Source organism: Saccostrea echinata, unplaced genomic scaffold (genome assembly GCF_033153115.1).
Source record: "Saccostrea echinata isolate AGI-Se365-2 ecotype Australia unplaced genomic scaffold, CSIRO_AGI_Sech_v1 ptg000023l, whole genome shotgun sequence".
Lineage (NCBI taxonomy): Eukaryota > Metazoa > Mollusca > Bivalvia > Ostreida > Ostreidae > Saccostrea > Saccostrea echinata.
In genome coordinates this window covers 7,035,725-7,058,596 of record NW_026889772.1, presented here as the reverse complement: position 1 = coordinate 7,058,596, position 22,872 = coordinate 7,035,725, and the positions used below count along the sequence as shown (strand labels likewise).

General features: G+C 34.5%; 2 protein-coding genes across 2 annotated transcripts; one reads left to right on the top strand and one right to left on the bottom strand.

Annotated features, from left to right (window-relative positions):
* Positions 1–2,449: 2,449 nt before the first annotated feature.
* LOC133191133 (stromal cell-derived factor 2-like) lies at positions 2,450–6,935 on the bottom strand. Its single transcript, XM_061326836.1, has 6 exons — positions 6,777–6,935; positions 6,332–6,447; positions 6,066–6,148; positions 5,778–5,917; positions 4,402–4,483; positions 2,450–4,186 (listed from the first exon to the last, which is right to left on the bottom strand). Exons 1-6 carry the CDS (start codon positions 6,865–6,867, stop codon positions 4,018–4,020), a joined length of 681 nt encoding a protein of 226 aa, XP_061182820.1. The 5' UTR covers positions 6,868–6,935; the 3' UTR covers positions 2,450–4,017.
* A 56-nt stretch (positions 6,936–6,991) lies between these two features.
* On the top strand, positions 6,992–19,048 carry LOC133191132 (alanyl-tRNA editing protein Aarsd1-like). The gene is made up of 13 exons (XM_061326835.1): positions 6,992–7,072; positions 8,683–8,805; positions 10,503–10,520; positions 10,887–11,028; positions 11,267–11,324; positions 11,964–12,123; positions 15,272–15,388; positions 15,639–15,772; positions 16,311–16,377; positions 17,746–17,831; positions 18,196–18,250; positions 18,335–18,429; positions 18,736–19,048. The coding sequence occupies exons 1-13, from the start codon at positions 7,034–7,036 to the stop codon at positions 18,905–18,907; spliced, it is 1,266 nt and encodes a 421-aa protein (XP_061182819.1). The 5' UTR covers positions 6,992–7,033; the 3' UTR covers positions 18,908–19,048.
* Positions 19,049–22,872: the final 3,824 nt, after the last annotated feature.

Sequence of the window (22,872 nt, the reverse complement as noted above, 5' to 3'; positions counted from 1 at the left end):
GCTTCCGTGATGTATAAATTTTCTTTACCCACACTGTGGTTAAACTTGGTCCATTCCGTCACTGTTGAACACCAATGACTGCAAATGAGATTTAGCTGATTCTGTCCACAGTTTGACATAAGTGGTCCAATATCTAATAGACAGGTCCAATATCAAACATCAATTTTTTTTATGACCGCTCAGTAAAAAAATGGAAATTTAAGACATTTTTTGACTTAGTATAGATTAAGATAGGAACCATTTCTTAAAGGTATAACAATAAGTTATATTTAGTAGTAGGTCCGTGTTACATAGTTACTGTAATAGAAAGGAAGATTTCTAAAATGATTCGACCAGACCAGGATTTGAACCCATGCCCCCTGAGCTCTGGAGGGGTGCTCTGCCACTAGTGAGCTGTCTGGCCACTATTGAACACACCTGCTGGACCATCACCTTGTTCCTGAACATTTGGTGTGTTCAGACCATCCTTTGATTTTCAAGTGAAACTCCAGCCATTTCAGGCAAAAGAATCTAGGTTGGCTTCTTCAAGGCACCATTTTCATTTAAAGAGGGAGAAATTTGGCAGTCAGGCAGGTTTATTAGCTGGTGCCTAGATAGCTCAGCTGGTACAGCACCTGTCTATAATTAAGGAATCCTGGGTTTAAATCCTGGTCTGGTCTGTCACTTTTTCTTCCCTCCTGTTACAGAGGAAAATCATTTTTCTAGAGAAGGTTAGGTGTCTATAATTTAATAAAGGACACAAATCAATGAGTATTATCATATTCCTTCTACTAATAAATAGTCTATTAAATAAAAAAAAAAAAAACTAGTAAAAGTCTAGAGAATTTTAGCATTCAATATCTTGGTGTTTTATTGAATGCTGAATTTGCATTCACATATGCCTGAAACATTCTGTATGTGAGCATTCAATATCAAACGCCCCACTGTAAACAAAAAATGTCTGGTCATGAACTGCTCAACAGCAATATTTATGATGGTTATAGTGGCAGCTAGGTAAGATGCGTCTTCATTTTCACACAAAATTGACATTCTTAATCAATAATTTAGTACCTATTAGCCTCAATAAAAACCTCAAAAAGCATATCATAACACAAGAGGCCAATGGGCCACAACGCTCACCTGAGTAACTTTGGCCTTGCTGTTTTTCACCTGATCACCCCTTGTAGTACTTATTGTGGCCCCGCCCTACCCCCAAGGGTCATGATTTGAAAAATTTGAATCTACACTACCCCAGGATTCTTCCACATAAGTTTCAGCTTTTCTGACCCAGTGGTTCTTGAGAAGAAGATTTTCAAAGATTTTTTTCTGCATATTTCAATGTAAAACTTGGATTCCCTATTGTGGCCCCACCCTACCCCCAGGGTTCATGATTTGAACAATTTAAAATCTACACTACCCCAGGATGCTTCCACATAAGTTTCAGCTTTTCTGGCCCAGTGGTTCTTGAGAAGAAGATTTTCAAAGATTTTTTCCTGCATATTTCAATGTAAAACTTGGATTCCCTATTGTGGCCCCTTCCTACCCCCAGGGGTCATGATTTGAATAATGTAGAATCTACACTACCCCAGGATGCTTTCACATAAGTTTCAGCTTTTCTGGCCCAGTGGTTCTAGAGAAGAAGATTTTCAAAGATTTTTACTACATATTTCAATGTAAAACTTGGATTCCCTATTGTGGCCCCACCCTACCCCCGAGGGTAATGATTTGAACAATTTAAAATCTACACTACCCCAGGATGCTTCCACATAAGTTTCAGCTTTTCTGGCCCAGTGGTTCTTGAGAAGAAGATTTTTACTACATATTTCAATGTAAAACTTGGATTCCCTATTGTGGCCCCACCCTACACCAGGGGGTCAAGATTTGAAAAATTTAGAATCTACACTACCCCAGGATGCTTCCACATAAGTTTCAGCTTTTCTGGCCCAGTAGTTCTTGAGAAGAAAATTATTTACTACATATTTCAATGTAAAACTTGGATTCCCTATTGTGGCCCTGCCCTACCCCCGGGGGTCATGATTTGAATAATTTAAAATCTACACTACCCCAGGATGCTTCCACATCAGTTTCAGCTTTTCTGGCCCAGTGGTTCTTGAGAAGAAGATTTTTTTAATGACCCCACCCAAATTTTTGTCTTTTCTTGATCATCTCCCCTTTGAAAGGGGACTTGACCCTTCATTTTAACAATTTAAACTCCCCTTCACCTAAGGATGTTTTGTACCAAGTTTGGTTAAATTTGGCCCAGTGGTTCTTCAGAAGAAGTTAAAAATGTGAAAAGTTTACAGACGGACGGACGGACGGATGGATGACGGACAACGGGTGATCAGAAAAGCTCACTTGAGCCCTCAGCTCAGGTGAGCTAACAAGGTAGGGTCATTGCAATGATGTATATACTATTTAACACTTCCAGGACAGACCCTGATATTGCACAGTTTTCATTCAAATACCAATACTGAAAAATTCTCATTTATTTTGTGTTATTTAATTGAAATAGTTAATATAAATCAATAGGACATGTTTTAGCTTTATAATAAAAGAGTTATCGAACTTATTTTGGTGAATACTGGCATGACTTGGCTGTACAAATGCACTCACAAGCTCGTGCATTTGTACAGCCAACTGGTGCCAATATTCACCAATGTAAGTTTGGTAATCCTATAATATATTCTAATATTCAATGACCTACTTCGAGCATCTGCCAATATGATATCTAATAGTGTTCATTAAGTGATCTTACATGTAATTATGTAATATTGTCCACGAGTGTCTGAAATAATTTACATCACACCGTTAATTACATGTATTTCCCACTATTTATTTTTTTTCTTCAAAGGCTTGTTCTAATATACAGGAAAGAAATGCCTACTTTACTAAATTACAACACTTCAGAATAATCATTTTGAATTGAAATAATGTTTTTGCATAAGCCACAGGCTGATTTTTACATGCATGCTATGAATTTCATAGGGAATGCAAGAAATCCTAAAATAAATTCTCAAAATACAGGCTACAGAGAAAAAAAACATTATTGTTTATAATAAATAACTGCATACAGTGTACATAGTGGAAAAAAGTGCAGCCAATTAGGCAAGGCAAATTTATTCTTCATTCACAATGGATTTTATTTTACTTGTTTAATAAAAATCATCCCCCCTATAAAAAGATGCAAACATATTTCTGAAAGGACAGTCTACTAAAGTCTTACCTAAAATGTCCAATTTTACAGAAAATGTGAAGCCTATACACACAATTGTACAATGCACTGTATCAAGAGATCTACATATCAGTAATAACAATGAACAAAACAAGTCACAATTCACACAATATTTGGAACCTAATTCATCTGACAACATCAGTATGTTTCTTTTAAAAAAAAAAAATACACATTCAGTAAACTAAAACAATAAAATTTCATTTAAATACTTGTAGAATTCTGATATACATGACTTAACTGATATTTCACGAGTTTGTTCTTTGATCAATGTCATAACAAAGACCAACCACTTAGAAACAATGACAGATGAATAAACCAGTCCTTTACAATACATACATGTATACTTGCTGAAAACAAATGAAGTCCAAACATGTAATTCTTATTAATGTAATTTAAGATGAATTAAAAAATATATGAGTATCCATCTGAAGAAACAACAGATTCTTCTACTGTAGTGTATGACATGAAATACACATAGGTACACTTTTGAACAAAAACATATGAAGAAGAATTATCAGACTGTTGGCAAACCATACATACATGTGCAATCTGTAAAAATTATGGACAGAGTCAAACAGATTAACAGTGACATGAGACAGCCAAACAAAACACAGCAGAAAAGTTCTATGTTTTAATGACCTCTACATCAATGCATGAAGTATCATACTATGATTTCCTGAAAAGAATATTACACTCATAACCTTATATTCACATAACATTTAATTTGTCATTTAATAACATACTCGTACAAAATAAAACATTCAAAAGGAATTTCCTTACATTAAGATCTATTAACTTAGATTTTATCACAATTCATCATGAGTATCCTTCACTCCTTGAGGGGGGTCTGAAGGTTTGATAAATATCCCCTCTGCTGCCTGCCAGTAGTTCATTTCTGAGGGAGAGGGGTACCCACTGACCTCCCTCTGACCGTGAATTGGTCGACCAAAAGTGTCCCCAGCTACATGTAGGTAACTACAAAATATTGTATACATTAGACCTCAGTAATCATTTTTACCAGTAAAAACTGGCCAATTGTACACTTCTCAAAAACAAAACAAAAACAATATATATGTACAAGAAAATAAATAAATATACTGTAAACAAATCAACTATCCACTAACATCAAGCACAGTATTTTAGATATGACAGTACTGCTCATTTAAGTATAATTGTAACTGCACACTCACTTTTCTGTGACTACATTTTTAATTCTTATTTTTTCATTTCTGCTCCAGTACTTTCCCGAACAGGTAACAACCCAGTGATCCCCTGTCAAAAAGAAAATCTTATATCACTGTACATAAGCATCTGGAAAAACGTATGTAAGAGATAGCAAATGACTGAAAATTGGGAATATAAGGCCCTATTTCAGTCAGGTTTTTCCTTGGCACTAGTGTTGTTTCGATAGTTGGCAATTATCGAAAGACAGTCTGGGATGATAAAAAGTTTTAACATAGATAGTCTTAAATATTCTGAAAATATAGTTCTAACAAAACTTTATTTTTGAACATAATCAATGGGCCTTTCTCTCTTTCTCGTGGAAATGGCAGAAAAGCATGCTTTAAAGTTGGCCTCGCAGATTATGTACTAGTACTTAAATTTTGTTTTCAGGATATCTAGATACATGGAGTACATGGTTAACTTTATTTTATCTAACCTTTAATAAATTTCAAACTATTGATTATATAATTGTATGGTACAAATTCAAATCGATAATTGATAGTAGCTTAATTTGGTCCTATTTTGCAGCAGTACTTGGCACCTAATTGCAGGTGCTTGAATATGAGTATGAAATTCAATACTGTGATTTATTTTCCCCCTAACAGTATCTAGCTCTGAAATGGGGGACAGTTTATCATTTGGGATAGACGTCTTATTTTTCAGATTGTTATTACACATTGGTAGTGGTTGATAAAGTCTGCTAGCCCTTTTCTTGCATTACTAAGCCAGTTACCATAAGCTACATAGGAGTGGAATAGAATCAGTTCTTTTTCCTTCAGGACCAACCCTCATAGAAACATGAAAATAGAGTGCAAAATCATCTGGCCCTAACTTATCTAGGTTCTCTTCAAATAAAATCAAATTTGACCTTTTTCATAATCATGATCATTTGCAATAATAATTTTTGGCGATTTGAATTATGCAGGGACATAGCAGACCTTTGAAATAGCCTACAGTACTAGCTAGCTAGCTTGATGTCAACAAGCTCATTTTATGTTATCCCATTGTTTGCATTAACTCTTTCAATGTCTGAATTGAATTATTCATGGAGCTCTGTAGGATTTGATGTTTTATGACAACAGTGTACAGTTTGCGCATTTTCAAAATCCTACCCCACCAGCCATGTTTGAATGTTTGAAGGAAGTATTAATTGAAAATTTTATAACTACAGCGTACTATGTTGAATTTTTAACCAAAAGTAGAATGTGACATGTAAAATTTTAAATTCTCTTTAATTTTATTTAAGAACATGGAGCAAACAGGATGCATCTCTTTTTTTTTCAAACATTATTTGCTGGCTATAGCCTCATGTTGGGAGATTACATGAATTAATTATTGCTACCTTCATCCCCTTCTCCATCTTCTCCAAAAGCACTAACTTCCAAGTTCCTTGACAGAGGAGACTGAAAATGATGACTGTGAAGATTCCGCCGAGTTGTTACATGAAGGAGTCGAACTGTCTGTCCACACTTGATTGGATTTCTAAATTAACAAAACCTAGTGTACCAAGTTTTCTTGTCATTTGATTTAATTCAATATTCATATTTTATCAAAAAATGTCGTTAATTAGACTCATGAATGACATTTAAATAAATTATTTAAGTCAATTTTCTTCTTTTAATGCTGTTACCCTCTAGTGCATTCTGTTCCAGTTTTGGCCCTGATTTGCCAGTAACTGTTATTGTCATCTGTAGAATCTACTGCTGTCACAGACTGAAATCACACATGGAAATATATCATTCATTCCAATATAAAATTTCAATAATGACAAAATAAATATCATTCTAATGAGAAATGACCTGCCTACCATTTTAGAGCAGAAGTGTGATCATGCTAAATGTTAGGCAGGTCTGCTATTTTGTAATAATTCAGTACAAATTATGTGATGAAATAAACCTGTTGGCCACTTCCTGATCCATATTTAACATCATGTGAATGTAACCGGACACCATGGTAGTTATTTTTCAGCTTCAAAGTAGATCCACATGTAACGTACTCATAATCAAATCGCCCTATATAAAGATAAAAGAAGATATAGTTCTAAGAGCAAGGCATCTTTTGTAGTATACAGTCTTTACAGACCTATAAACATAATCCTTTATACAGTTTACGTATCAAGAATATTCATCCCATTTTTCAAATAATGTATAAATTCAGCAAAGTAGTGTTTATCTTTCACTTCAAAAATTTTGAAGGCAATGTTAAAAATAAAAAAAAAATAGATATTTCAAAAAGTGCAATATTTTCACGTCAATTTTCAATGAAGACCGTTTAGCATACAAGGGCTTGAAAAACAGTTTCTACATTAATAGGTATTAAATATAATCAATTCATTTCATACCCGACGTTTTGTCGATCAAAATTGTCATAAAAAGCAAAATAAACGCCTTTTTCATAGCATTCACAGCCCCAATACACGAGTCTAACTCCATTTTAACCGGAAATCATTGACGTTATCTTCAAATCACGGCAAAAATCGAAAGAGTTTCCGATTAGATATAGGCTTTATTTACCTTCTTAACAAAAGAGTTCTCACCGGCAACGTGATCAATTTTCATTGGTTACTGATTGAAAATTACTTTCACTTTCAGTTCTAAAATGGCTCTTGCATGTCAACAAAACAGTTATTGTAAAGAGGTAAGCTAAATGCACGCTTATAAAACATTTTTGTCTCATAGTACCCCTAGGGTTATGGACCATTATTTCTTTTGTTTATAAGTCCCTATCCCCGACTGTCACCGAGTTATCAAGGGATTGTTTGCAAAAGACTTTGTGCTCTATAGAGAATGATACCCAAGAAAAGTGGAATTTAACTTGTTGATGGAGTATATATCAACATAAGTAATGCCAGTTGCTGGTTCTGCAAATCGCCATTAAGAAAAAGTGTATGGAGAAGCCATACACATCGGCACAATCTCTTCAGCAAGCTATATAGCTTGAATTAGTTTTGCTATATATATAAAGATAGCTTTGATAAGCTGTTCAAAATAGCTTGATTTAGCTATTTCAGGTTTTCACAAGCAAGATTTGTCAATTAAATAGATGAAAAGTTTCAATTTATATGTAATTACTTGTATTTGTTCTATGGACTGTTAAAAAACAACTCAAATCAAAGAAAGTTTACACACTGCTAACTCTTTTAAGCAATATATGTATTTCCATTGTTTGGGTAATTGTATACCACCTTGTGTGTTGAGGCATGGATAAGTATGAATACTTTACATTGTTCAGAATAATTACCATTTAATTTAATACTAATGTAAAAAGGGAGGAGAACCCGGGCCCCCAGAATCTCCAGTCAGGTACTCTAGCAACTGAGCTATTAGGCCACCAGCAATCAAACCATTCTGACCACCACATTCTTCCCTCCTTAAAGGTCATTGCCCTCGAAGACACCAACCCAGAATCTTCCCTGGCAGGCCTTTTACTTGTCACTTCCAGGTCATGGCACAGCAGAAAATGTAACGGTAGAGGAGAAAAATGTGATGGACCAGACCATGATTCGAACCCAGGCCCCCTTAATCTCCAGTCAGGTGCTCTACAATTTTACTGAGCTTTCTGGTCATCAGCAATTGAACCCATCTGACAACCATATTTCCTCCCTCCTTAAAGGTCTTTGCCCCAAAGACACCACCTAAGACTCCTCCCTTGCAGCTGTAACATCCTGGTCATGGCACCAAATTGTGTAACAGGAAAGGTGAAAATATATAGCTGAACCTGGAATCAAACCTGGGACCCATGCATCACTAGTCAGCTGGTGCTCTACCAACTTAGCTACCAGGCTGATATCCATGGCCTAACCATTATAATACTAATATCTCGTTAACCAGAATTTGCCTCTTTTATAATTCATTCACAAAATAGCTAAATCAAGCTATTTGCTAACTCACTGGCATATGAATGATATGATTATTAATAAGTCAATCAGTTAAAATAAGTTAATAATTAGTTAATAAGAAAATTTAGTTAGTGACTTAGTACAATGTTTATGATATTAACCTGATTATGAATTGGTAGCAAAAACTGCTATTGTGTTACTATTCCTTGTCTGTACAGAGAGGAATGTGTTGTTCATAGCTGGTAAAGTATATTTAATTTTTGATGTCATCAGTTAAGAATGATTAGTACCATCTACATTTATATATGTTTCTCTTCACAGAGAGAAATACACCTTCAATTGCATTTTAATTCATCCTTAAAGGAAATTAATATACATGTACATGTATTGTAAATTTGATCACTTTTAGTTTCAGACAAAAGTTAAGAGTTGTTCACCTGCAGAATTACCAGGTAAAACTAAAAAGGAGAAGCTGAAGGGGTATGAGGTGATTCTGGAAGATACCATATTGTTCCCAGAGGGGGGAGGACAGGTATGTACCAAGCTTAAAATCAGTCAATCAGTCATATAAAGAGTCAGTGAATATTGATTTTTAAAAGCTCACTTATTAGAACACCTACACAGTTGTTGCAAGGACAAATTAATTAGTGCTCTTGATCATAGTACTGGCTGCATAACTGCGTACTGTGGAATCACTAATTTTTTTTGGGGGGGGGGGGGGGGAATTTTAGTTGTTTTTGTGGTATGTAAATGTAAAATCCCAAATATATATTACTGAACACTTATTCAACCACGAAATCAAATCCCCACAAACTGATATTTTTTCCTCAAACCACGAAATTTTGACCCCATAAAAATAAGTGATTTTACAGTATTTAATGTTAGTCCTGTCAATTTAGCGACAACTAATTGCAACAGACAATTATTTTTGTGATGAATGAAATCTAACATGTTCAAAATATATTGATGTAAAAAAATCCAAGAAAACACAGTATTAAAGGGGAAACATAATTTTGATGTGATATAATTAGGCCATCATTAAAAATATCTTTGTTTCCCCTAACCCGACCCTAAAATCTGAAGTTGGGTAGATAGGTAGGTAAATAATTTTTTTTCCTGACAGCAGCTTTGAAAATACATTCTGATTTTCTGATAAGAACAGGTTTTCATGAAATTGTATTTTATAAAAGCTGATAAACATTAAAAAAAAAATATTGGAATAATCTTCTTAAAAAAACTTTTCAGTTGGCGGGATTTAATTGGGTTGGTTGCATTAGGGGAAACAAAGGTATTTTTTATTTTGGCCCTATGTATGGGAAGTAGTATAGAAAATGGGCATAAACTCTGTAAATCCATCCAATTTTTTGCTGAAGTAATTGAAAGAAAATTCCTGTTTTATGATAGTGTATACAATCTGATTTAAACATTTTTGATACAGTTTAACAGATAGATGATACAAATTTCAAACGGATGTTTTGAATTTTTGTTATTTTGGAAAAGTTATACAGTGAAACTTGTCTAATCCAGATGATGTACCAGGTATATTCCAAAATCTTGCCTAATGTGACGTTAACTTTAAGTCCTTTGCAGGAAATTCAGTTGCTTTTGTTGTCTAATCCAGAATGTTGTCTTATCTGGTCAATTTCTATGGAACCAGTGGTGTCCAGATTAGACAAGTTTTAGTGTAGTATATTTAATAGATAGACAATACAGCATTTAGAAAAGAAAGAAAATACATAAATTACTTCTAATTGTGATTTATTATGCATTGATCATTTCATTTAGTTATAAATACAATGTACTTGAAATAAATATATGAAAGAATTATGCATAAAGATTTAACATGTTTAAGTGCAAAATTTAATTATTATGAGGTGAGGAAAAGCAATGTACAATCTGAAATGGGCCTTAACATCTGTAACGTAACAAAATCGAATTCACCATTTAGTACTTGTTTCTAGAAAATATCATATCTACTATGAATATGCAGCTTCAGTTCTATCAGAGATTTGTTTAAATCGCTGTAATTTATATTCTAAGAAGACTTGTGATTTTTCAGACAGATGTTTGCAAATGGGGTAGACAAATCAAAGCCAACACTTACAGTGGTGTGATTTTAATAAAATGTTAAGTTTAATAATTGGAAACTATTTTGCATCATGCTCTTTAAAATTTGTGCTATTTGTTATTTCATTTTTAAATGTTAATTTATTTTTTTTTCTATTTCAGCCAGACGACAGAGGCACAGTAAGTTAGAATTATTAGTCAGTTTTTTTTTATTTATTAAGCTATGATTAGTAAATTTGTGTCAAGGCATTAAACATAAAATTGTCTGCAGAGGGATATGTGTGTTTACTGATATTGTTTGTACGTAATTGTCTGTTGTGTTCAAGGATGTATGGCATGTGAATGGTTATTTTCACTTTATTATGGGAAGATGTAAATTGTTATACATAACAATATCTTAATATGATAATTTTCTCACTAACGTCAGCAATTACATAGAATACTGGTGATGGTAGTAAATGACTCGACTCATTCACAAAGTACATAGAGGTGCCAGCTTATTATGTAATTACTGATACACACATGCGTTTAATTCCCCCTGTCTAGATCAATGACGTAGAGGTTTTACGCATCACTAGACGAGGAGCAGATGCTGTCAATTTCGTCACCAAGGAGATACAGGCTGGTACAGAAGTATGCCTCAAAGTGGACTGGAAGAGGAGGTTTGACCACATGCAACAACATACAGGTTACTGAAGCATCTCATTTTTTTGTGTCTATTCAATTATTGGCCAAAGTTATTGAATTTCAGTTTGTGAGATCATATTTAAATGTCAAACGTCAACATGTTTGTACCATAGTCATTTGTTTTCTTTTCAAAAATACACTATACTTCAAATACAATAATTCTTTTTTTTATATGTTTTCAAAATAAATTGTCAGTGTTTTATTCTGTACAATGAATAAAAAATTGGAATGATTTTTAGGTCAGCACTTGATAACGGCTATAGCTGAGAGCATGTATGGATGCCCAACCACATCATGGTGAGAAGTGCATTGAATCAGAAATTTGCTAGATCTAACTGCTAGTAAATTATACACAGACTCCAGTCAACCCATCAAGTACAGTGTAACTGACAAAGAGCAAATCAGATCAACTTAAAAAGGCAGTCATCTGTACTGTAGATAACCATATTTTCATGACACATTATTTTTGCGAGATAGTTATTAATATATGAAATTTAAAATAAGCAAGACAAAGGACAAATGCGCTTAAGCTATAGAGAATGGGCTCTTTGACTGTGCTGTTTAGAAAGTATCAACAAATCATTATTTTTTGTTAATATTTAAACACTGATGGATTATTCTGAATTAAAATTGAACAACATCAAAGTTGGCAAGGATATTAAACTATTGGGGGATTTTTAAATGCCTGTAGATACCCCAAATCCAGAAAAATTGTACCAAGCATATTTAAGGGGAGGATTCATTTAAATCAACACTTGAAAAATCTGAAGGTGAAAAATTTGAATGAAGCTGTATAGTTGCCTGTAGCCAAAGTGATCAAACAAAGAATCAAAGCTCCACGTCTCATTTGATCTGATGATCCGCGACTGTCAACTCGACATGATACGGCTCTTTGGATCAAGTTACTCTATGATAATATATATTTTATTAACTCAGGTGTCTTGGAGAAAACATATCCTCGATTGAATTAGATATTACCTCCTTGAGCAACCAGCAGATGGCAGATCTAGAAGATGCAGTGAATGAGAAAATTCTGGCCAGTATTCCAGTCACACCCCACCTCTACCATGATAAAGAGGATCCAGAACTCCAAAAAGTAATCTTAATATGTCTTAGAACTCAAAAATCTGAATGCATAAAGTATCTCATGCTTACTCAGAAAGGTCATGTTTGTTATGGTCTTTTAATTCCATAAGTTAATGCTTGTAGTGTTCCTGTATCTCCCAAAGTTAATCCTTGTAGTGGTCCTATAACTCTCAAAGTTAATCGTTTTAGTGGTCCTATAACTCTTAATTACATGTAAATGCTTGTAGAGGTCCTATTATTCCCAAAGTCAATGCTTGTAGTTGTCCTGTAAGTCCCATAGTCAGTGCTTGTAGTTGTCCTGTAACTCCCATAGTCAGTGCTTGTAGTTGTCCTGTAACTCCCATAGTCAGAGCTTGCTTTATTCTGTAACTCCCATACTGTGGAATCATTTTAATTCGTGGGGGTCAATGTTCGTGGACAAGCAAAATTTTACTTGTTCGAGGGGACGTAATTTCGTGGGTTACCAGTTTATACGGTAGATTCAATTAATCAATATGTTTACACAATAAACGTTCGTGGGGATGTAATTTAGTGGTTAAGGGTAACCCACGAAATCCACATACATTGGTCCCCCACGAACAATGATGATTCCACAGTAGTCAGTGCTTGTAGTTGTCCTGTAACTCACATAGACAGTACTTGTGGTGGTCCTGTAACTTCCATAGTCAGTGCTTGTAGTTGTCCTGTAACTCCCATAGTCAGTGCTTGTGGTGGTCCTGTAACTCCCATAGTCAGTGCTTATAGTTGTCCTGTAACTCCCATAGTCAGTGCTTGTACTGGTCCTGTAACTCCCATTGTCAGTGCTTGTGGTTGTCCTGTAACTCCCATAGTTCATGTTTGTAGTGGTCTGTAACTTGTAATTACAGTAAATGCTTGGTCTTGCAACTCCAAAAGTTAATGTTACTTATGGTCCTTAATATCTCCCAAATTTAATATTATTTGTAGTGTTCCCATAATTCCTAAAGTGGTGGTCCTGTAACTCCCATAGTCAGTGCTTGTAGTTATTCTGTAACTCCCATAGTCAGTGCTTGTAGTTGTCCTGTATCTCCCATTGTCAGTGCTTATGGTTGTCCTGTAACTCCCATAGTCAGTGCTTGTAGTTGTCCTGTAACTCCCATAGTCAGTGCTTGTAGTTGTCCTGTAACTCCCATAGTCAGTGCTTGTAGTGGTCCTGTAACTCCCATAGTTCATGTTTGTAGTGGTCTGTAACTTGTAATTACAGTAAATGCTTGTATTGGTCTTGTAACTCCAAAAGTTAATGTTACTTATGGTCCTTAATATCTCCCAAATTTAATATTATTTGTAGTGCTCCCATAATTCCTAAAGTGGTGGTCCTGTAACTCCCATAGTCAGTGCTTGTAGTTGTCCTGTAACTCCCATAGTCAGTGCTTGTAGTTATCCTGTAACTCCCATAGTCAGTGCTTGTAGTTGTCCTGTAACTCCCATTGTCAGTGCTTATGGTGGTCCTGTAACTCCCATAGTCAGTGCTTGTAGTTGTCCTGTAACTCCCATAGTCAGTGCTTGTGGTGGTCCTGTAACTCCCATAGTTCATGCTTGTAGTGGTCTGTAACTTGTAATTACAGTAAATGCTTGTATTGGTCTTGTTACTCCAAAAGTTAATGTTAGTTATGGTCCTTTATATCTCCTAAATTTGATATTATTTGTAGTGGTCCCATAACTCCCAAAGTCAATGCTTGTAGTGGTCCTGTAGCTTCCATAGTCAGTGCTTGTAGATTCCTTAAATCAGTTAAGTTTACAATATATTTTAAAGCCATGTGGAATGAAAATCACTACACTGTAAGTGTCAATTCATTATAAGCTTGTTCCCTGTAAGCATATTTTTGGAGCAAGTGGACTTCCAGATAACTCTAATCCCTATACTAGTGACCAAATTTGCATGGGTGATCTAGGGATGCAAAACACAAGGAAATGATTTGGATGCTTAATATTACCTACATTTTCTTGATGATTGAACAGGTGATGGGTTTCAGCTATTCCCAAGTACAGTAAAACTTGGTCATAGCAAAGTTTTGGGGACCTGAGAATTTACTTTATCTGCAATACATGTATATCTGTGATATGCATATAACAAAATTGCTAAAGTATATATTGCAACTTCGCAATATACACAATATAAATGTTTTTAGAATATGTCCAGGGAAGTATTAAATACAAAATTTAGCTTAGTTAACTTAAATTTTCTGATGAATTGAAATTATAGATATGAATTCTTACGAAAGATTTTGTTATAACAGTAAAATTTACAAAAAATTGTTAAGTATTTTGCTGGGGATTCCAAAATACTTCCCTTTATTACATTTTCAACAGTGAAATACTGTGATTTATTCATTGAATTAAAGTGATATTCTCTCACAGTGTGAAAGGATATCAAAGTAAGTAAAATATAATTTCTGGCCTGTAATAAGATTGAAAAAGGAATTAAATCGTCTTGAAAGAGACTAAAACTGCCAATTTCTTCCCAAATATGTTGCTAAAATCCATATTACAATGTTTTCAATCTCAAAGCTGCTAAGCTATGACGTCTCAACTGCTCAATTATGATGTCGCAGCCTATGACACAGTGTTAAGAAAAGACAAAGGCAAAGAGAAAATCAAAGAATTCAAAATGTAATAAACAAAAAATTCAATGTTTTGTAGTTGAATATGGAATTTATTTCACTCGTGAGATAGGATTTTTTTATATTTTCACTCGTGCTTTGCACTCGTGAAAATATCAAAAAATTCTGTCCCACTCATGAAATAAATTCCATATCCAACTACAAAACATTGAATATCCTCTATATATCCGTAAATTTGCTATGTCCATGTTTGTACCAAACAAGTTTCACTGCAGCTATAAGTCTTATCCAGACCAAACTTGCATGGACAGAACATTCACCAGTGATTTCCTGTGTTTTAAATTTTTTGAAGATTTAGGATGTGCAGTATCTCTTTATAAATGGAAGGTATTAAATTAATAGAGTAATGGGTTGTTCATTCTTATTAAAAAAATCACATTTGCATTTAAAGTTGATTTTGTGGATGGATTCATTCATTAATTTAAGCATCAGACATAAGCAAATCAAATGAGCTTGCCAAAAAGATATATAATTGTATATAAGTTTCTATATTAATTAAATCCAGTGTGTATTTATCAGTTCCGTTGCCGAGGGCTCCCAGATGATCATGTTGGCCCGGTGCGTGTCCTACATGTAGACGGAATCGACTCGACCCTCTGCTGCGGAACTCATGTCTCCAATCTCTCTCATCTACAGGTCAGTTCCTAGACCTCTGGTAATCGTGTTATTTTTTTAATCATTGTAGTCTTAGGTTAACACTCCATGACCTGCTTGTTTGCATAAAATTACTTTTCCTCAGTTCTCTTATAGCCAGATGTCTCCAATTAAAATTAATCAGGAAATGGCTATACTATTGATTTAATGTATGACCACATAACAGACATGTGTCTTCCATGTAAAGCTAATTTTTGCAGTAATTAAGCCTTTTTCTTACCACTTTTTTCAGTCCATCAAATTGTTATGGGTAGAAAAAGCAAAGAAAAAAGACAGAACAAATCTAATATTTGTGGCTGGAGGTCGTGTTCTTCAATATTTAGGTCGCTGTGTCAAGGTTGAAAGGGCACTGACAACATTGCTCAAGTAAGGACATTGAAGTTTCTTTTTTATAAGGGCACATGAAATTAAAAACAAAACAACCAAGAAAATAAAGGATTAAATGACCACTTTGTTTATTTGATAACATATGTATAATGATTTTTCTCAGTCTGTTTCATAGCAAGAGCTGTGACACTGAGTTATATTTGCTTAGGAAAAATAATCCAATAGGTTTGAAATAATATCCTGATTTTGTCGGATATCTTGACTTGGAATTATCTTACATTCAGGATACTTACTTTTATCCAACCTTGTAAATGCACAAATTTTGAAAGACTTCCAAACAGATCAGCTATAATTCATATTGTCAGGAAGAAAAAAAATATAGAAAAGTAGTGCTCTTTCCTGGCTTATGGTATTGTGCTTGTTTACTTGTTCAGAATGTTACCTGATAATCATTTAGTAAAGGAATAATATTGTAATATTGGTACAAAACATCCCAAGGACCTGTAAAAAAAAAAAGGTAATGACACTGTTGTTTATTGGATATGATATATAAGTTGATTATCCTGTAATATTTCAGGGGACCACTTGAAGATCACTATGAACTGGCAGATAAAGCCGTGAAGGGATTCAAAACAAATCAAAAGGTATTCTCTTTTTATTTTCAGAAAAATTTACAAAAACTCCTGCACTTGTTCTAATTCAAATTTAGGTAATTGTACTGTTTGATTATTAGATGATACAGTAAAACTCAGTTATATATAACTTGCTTAAAAGGAAATCTTGGTTATAGGGAGACTTTTAGAAATTCTGTAGAAGACTTTTCAGCTCAGTTGAGCTCAAATGAGCTTTTCTGATCAATTCTGTCTGTCATCCATCTGTCTGTCTTTAAACTGTTCACATTTTTTACTTCTTCTCCAGAACCAATGGGCTAATTTCAACCAAACTTGCCACAAAGCATTCTTGGGTAAAGGGGATATAAATATGTTCACAGGAAGTTCCTAGCTCTCTTTCATGGGGAGATAATTAAGTGACATCTTTTAAAAATCTTCTTCTTAAGAACCACTGGGCCAGAAAAAGTGAAACTTTTGTGAAAGCTTCGTTACATACTGTAAATTCAAGTTTGTTCAAATCATGATCCCTGGGAGTAGGGCGGGGTCACAACAGGGGATCAAATTTTTAAATGGGTATATACAGGAAATATCCATCTCAAGCAAAGACAAATTTTTAATTCATGTTATATAGGAAAATGTGTTAAATGTGAAATCTTATAATAATACACTAAAACCCCCTGCAAATAAAATTTGGGGTCTACAATTATTTAAACATTGAAATCTTATGTTTTGAATGTTGTCGGTCAGCACTTGGCCATGCAAACAAAATTAATACCACATGTATTGCAGTATGATAATTTGTCAGTAAGGACAGGTGCTGTAATATGAAAAATCTAAGAATAAGAATTCAATGCATCTATGTACATTCTCTAATTTTCTCTCTTCATAAATGTTTATTTCATTGATCTTTATTATAAATTTAGACCCTTTCAGAATTGGTGTGGTTAATAGACGTAAGAGCCGTTTTGACCTGGAAAGATATTTAACGCAAGTGAATATTGTGAGGGAAAAAATGAAAAGTTAGTTCTAATAAATGTACAATTGTTGTATTTTTTACGATGATTAAATAAGGTAATTGTTTTTGATGAAATTGAGCCAAAACAAATTACATATTGGTGTTCCTATTGTAATGAAAGTGTATGTAGTTCCTATCTTGTATTCTACCACAATATGACAAGCTTTTGTGTGTGTTTATAGACGGTTGAATGTTGTAGATTTCTAATGGGTTTCATAATGAAATTTACACTGAATGTAGATAATGTACAAGTATGAATCTCCATTTTTGAGATTTGACCATTTATCACAAACTTTCAATGGATGACACTACAAGATGGAGAAATGTTGAATGTGTACACTGAACAGAAAGATGATTTATACTTTAAATATCATTGTTTCTTTCAGTATGTCACGTCACTTTTGCGGGACCTTGCTGTCTTTGAGGGACAAAAGTTTAAAACAGACAGCAGTCCTCTCCTTAGTCTACACAGGTTTGTTAGTCAGGTTTATTCCTCTATATTTACATTTGCAAATGTTTTCTTTTATATAACACTATTGAAAGCAACGCGTATCTATATCCGTATAAACACGGGTTCCTCATGTCATAAATGTTTGACGTAATTTCTCAGTGACATCATAAAGGGTCGACATGCAATCTATAGATCAAAATCGTGCCCTTCGGGCTTTATGGAATTTGATTTCATGACCAACCCATATTTATATCCCAATAGATGTTTAAAAATGATACCATATTTCTTAATTAAATACATGATAATTGGTGAATTTCTGTTACACAAGCTTAAACATTTGCCACTGTTATGTATTACACTGAACAGGGTTTCTGTCATTTGACAGGAAAGAAGGAGACTTGGAGTTTATGAACATCATTGTGCAGCATGTGGATAATTCTGTAAGTAGAAGCTTGGTAATTATCATTAATTAATTTCATGTTGTTATGTACTTTTAGAGTAATTAACATTAATAATTACTACAGAGCAAGATCTGCTTCCTGACAGTGGGGGATGAAAAAGGGGCCGGTCTGTTTCTATTGTCTGGACCAGAAGACTTTATCAAGGATGTTGGACCAAAGTAAGTTCCTACAACAATGCCCAGGGAAAAGGGCTTCTTATTCCAGAGCCAAGGTCAAAGGTCAAAAGGAGTAATTGTTGTGAACTTCCTATTGTAAAAGAAATTGTCTTCTTCATAAAGAAATTGAGTTAGCTTTATTTGTAGTGTGCTTTATCTGTTTCAGTCCTTGGTAATCAGTGTAAATTTGTTACCATCATATCAATTTTATGTGTAAATCTTCAATAGATCAAATTTCTGTCTACTTTTATCAGTAAGATTCTGGACAGAAACAGTGTACATATAAATTGTATTTATCTTCTGTTTCAGGGTTGCAGAAATTCTGAATGGGAAAGGCTCCATCAACAGAGGAAACTATCAAGGAAAAGCCAATAAATTGTCTCAGAAAGGGAAAGCTGAAAAGCTGATCCAAGAGTACCTGTCGTCAAAAAACAATATAGAAAAGTCTGATGACAAGGTTGTACAGGAAAAAGAACCTTGAAGACATTTGTGATCTTGTTGTGAATTTTTATTTATACTTCAAACATATCTTTTTTTATTAACCTTTTTTAACCTTGTGTGAAGGAAAAGATTATCAGACCTTCCTGCACAAGTATGCCAAATTAAACAGAATGAAACAACATTGTCAGCTATGCTTTTATTCCAGTAAAAATTATTAGAATGTTTAGAATATTTAGAATGCAATTAAATAAGAGCCATCATCCAAAAGTTTCCACTGTGTCCATACACAATCAGAAGTCTTCATGTTCAGTACAATAGTACAGTCAAACTTCGGTATCTCAAACTGATATTTCGAATACCGTTATATGCCAACGTGATTTGGAAGTCCCAACCGCTTTATATTCCTTAAGTTTTTACCCTGGATTTCTTGAATCCTCGGATATCTCGAAGTAATTTCTTGGTCCCATCGAGTTTGAGATAACCAGGTTTGACTGTACGTAGTTAGCTAGCTGAGATTGGAAAAAGGCCCTTTAGTTTTGGGGTCACTAAAATAAAGTTCAGAGGTCAATATAAAAGGCTTTTTACTGTTCCTACTTTTTCTTAATTATCCTACAATTTTTCTTTGATCTTATTTTTTCCTACAATCCCTTATATTCTTCAATAATTCATACTTTTTAGTCACAAAAGTTAAAGGTATTATAATGTACCGGTGGCTAAAAATAGAAACTAAACTAAACTAAAACAGAGAGGAATATAAATCAAACTGAGAAAAAGGCTGTTTTAGGTCACTCAGGTGACCTATTGCTATCCGTTTTTGTCCGTCGGCGTTCGTCGTGCGTCAGTGCGTTAACATTTGAACATTTTTAGCTTCTTCTCTGAAACCGCTCAACCAGTTTCAACCAATTTTGGCATATAGCATCTATGGGTGAAGGGGAACAAAAATTGTGAATTTCATGGTCCCTGCCTCCCTGGGGCCTGAGGGGTGGGGCTAAAACCACCAAAAATAATGCAATCTTTAAAAATCTTCTTCTTTACTCCTGGACATCAAGCAGTCTAACTGTTGGCATCATTGTAATAAGCATTGAGGCCTCTACCAAAATTGTGAAATTCATGGCCCCAGGGTCAGGGGTTCTGGCCCCAGGGTGGGGCAATATAGATCATATAGTGAAAGTGCATTACTTCTTTGAAAATCTTCTTCTCTGCTCCTGGGTATTAAATAAAGTAACTAAGTACATAGTTATGAAGAGCAAGACTGCCTCTTCCAAAATTTTGAAATTCATGGCCCCAGGGTCAGGGGTTCTGGTGTTAGGGCGGGGCTCTATTGATTATATAGTGAAAATAAATAATTGTTTGAAAATCTTCTTCTCTGCTTCTGGGCATTAAATAAAGTAACTAAGTACATAGTTATGATGAGCAAGAGTGCCTCTTCCAAAATTGTGAAATTCATGGCCCCAGGGTCAGGGGTTCTGGTGTTAGGGCGGGGCTCTATAGATTATATAGTGAAAAAGCATTAATTCTTTGAAAATCTTCTTCTCTGCTCCTGGGAATTAAATAAAGTAACTAAGTATATAGCTATGATGAGCAAAAGTGCCTTTTAAAAAATTGTGAATTTCATGGCCCCAGGGTCAGGGGTTCTGGTGTAAGGGCGGGGCTCTATTGATTATGTAGTGAAAATGCATTAATTGTTTGAAAATCTTCTTCTCTGCTCCTGGATATTTAATAAAGTAACTAAGTACATAGTTATGATGAGCAAGAGTACCTCTTCCAAAATTGTGAATTTCATGGCCCCAGGGTCAGGAGTTCTGGTGTTAGGGCGGGGCTCTAATGACTATATAGTGAAAATGCATTAATTCTCTGAAAATCTTCTCCTCTGCTCCTGGGCATTAAGGTGATAAACTAAGTACATAGTTATGATGAGGAGGTGGGCCTCTTCCAGAATTGTGAAAGCCATGGCCCCTGGGTCAGGGGTTCTGGTGTTAGGGCGGGGCTCTATTGATTATATAGTGTAAATGCATTAATTCTTTGAAAATCTTCTTCTCTGCTCCTGGGTATTATTTAAACAAACTAAGTGCATGGTTATGATGCATAAGGATGCCTTTTAAAAAATTGTGAATTTCATGGCCCCAGGGTCAGGGGTTCTGGTGTTAGGGCAGGGCTCTATTGATTATATACTAGTGAAAATGCATTGATTCTTTGAAAATCTTCTTCTCTGCTACTGGAGATTATTTAAACAAACTAAATGCATGATTATGATAGGCAAGGATGCCTCTTCCAAAATTTTTAAATATATGGCCTCAGTTTTTGGGGTTCTTGAGGAGGGGGGGGGGGGGCTCTATTGATTATATAGTGAAAAAGCATTAATTCTATTAATTAATCATTAATTAATCCTGTCTGCTCCTTGGTGATGAGCTGATAAATAAATTGCTTAGCTATGATGAAAATGGGAGCTTCAAACAGAATTTTTAAATCTTGTTGTCCTAGGGTCAGGGGTTTTGGCATAACTAGGGGGGGGGGGGGGGGGGCTTTTGATAATATAGTGGAAAAGTGTTAATTCTTTAAAGTCCATAGTTATGATGATGAGGGTAACTCTTCCAAATTTGTAAATTTCTTGACCCTTGGTCTTGGGTTCTGGTGTTAGGGTAAGGCTTTGTTGAATCTTTAGTGAAAATGCATTGTACCTGTGAAATTCTTCTCTGCTTCTGGGCATATCGGAAGAAAACTGAGTAAAAGTTTAAATGATATAAGTAAGCATATTTCTACCAGATTTTTGAACATCTGGACCATTTGTCTAAGCATTCTAGTCCTGGGCAGGGCTCTATTAATTTGCATTTTACTGAGAGAAGTTATTCCCCTTTTCCATTCACCTTTGATAATTAATCACTGTAAATAATACATTTGGAAGGTTAATAGAATAGATAATTATGCAAGAATGTTTATCATATAATTCAAAAAGTATTTTCTTAGTTTTAATAATCAGGTAGACCTGTAAGTAATAGATAAATAAAAATGAGACAAAAATAACTTATCTTATTAAAAGTTCTTCAAAGACCATAAGAGAGGTCAATGCTAGAGGTCTTAATATGGGTTTAAAAATAGTACAGAAGCACTAATAGTTTGTTAATAGTCTGCATGTGATAGTGTTAAGTGGAGGACAGATTAGAACTTAATTTATGAGTTGATACTGAATACTAGACTAATTATTTTGTTGATCCTGATCTTCGTACTTCTCTTACTTTAGGGCAACAAAGCTTCATCTGTCAGTGTATTTAACTTCTAAATTGTTGTATTATACTCAGGTGACCGTTAAGGCCCTTGGGCCTCTTGTTTAAAGAGTATTCAAGGTGGTAGCTAGGTGTAGCAAGTGCAAAAGTCTATAATTCTACAATGATTTTAAAAGTATAAACACATAATATGGATGAGATTCCCAGTTTACTGAACTACTTTATGAATGCATAAGGTGTGCTCAAAGTAAAAAGAAAACTTAAGGGGAATTGTTAGTTGCAGAAATGTAGCTCTCTGAAAAAAAAATTGACTGACCGATTTGTCTTTTTTTTTCTTTTTTTTCTTTTTTTGGAGAGCTACAGTTCTGCAGCTAGGAAATTGTATAATACAAATTATTTAATTTAAATACATTATATATGTTACAAAATTCATTTTACAATTAAATTATTTCGTAAGGGCATAAGATAGAAAGCACATCATTAACCAGGAGAGTCCATTCCTATGTTATGGTCATTTGATTTGCTGAAATTTACTCTCCTTTCTTGAGCACTCATTTTAGATATTGGAAATGCTGAAAATTTGCCAGCTTTCAGAGGCTTCGCCCCCCCCCCCCCCCTCGACTCCAACCACGGGAGCATCACCTACTGGGGACCTCAAGGTGGCCCATAAAACCTCTGCCTTTAATTGTTTCCGTATTAATAGACTGATTGAGCACTCCTTAGCTACACCTCAAAGATGCAAAGTCCGAAGTCGTTATACAGTCATAAGATTAGATTTCCATTA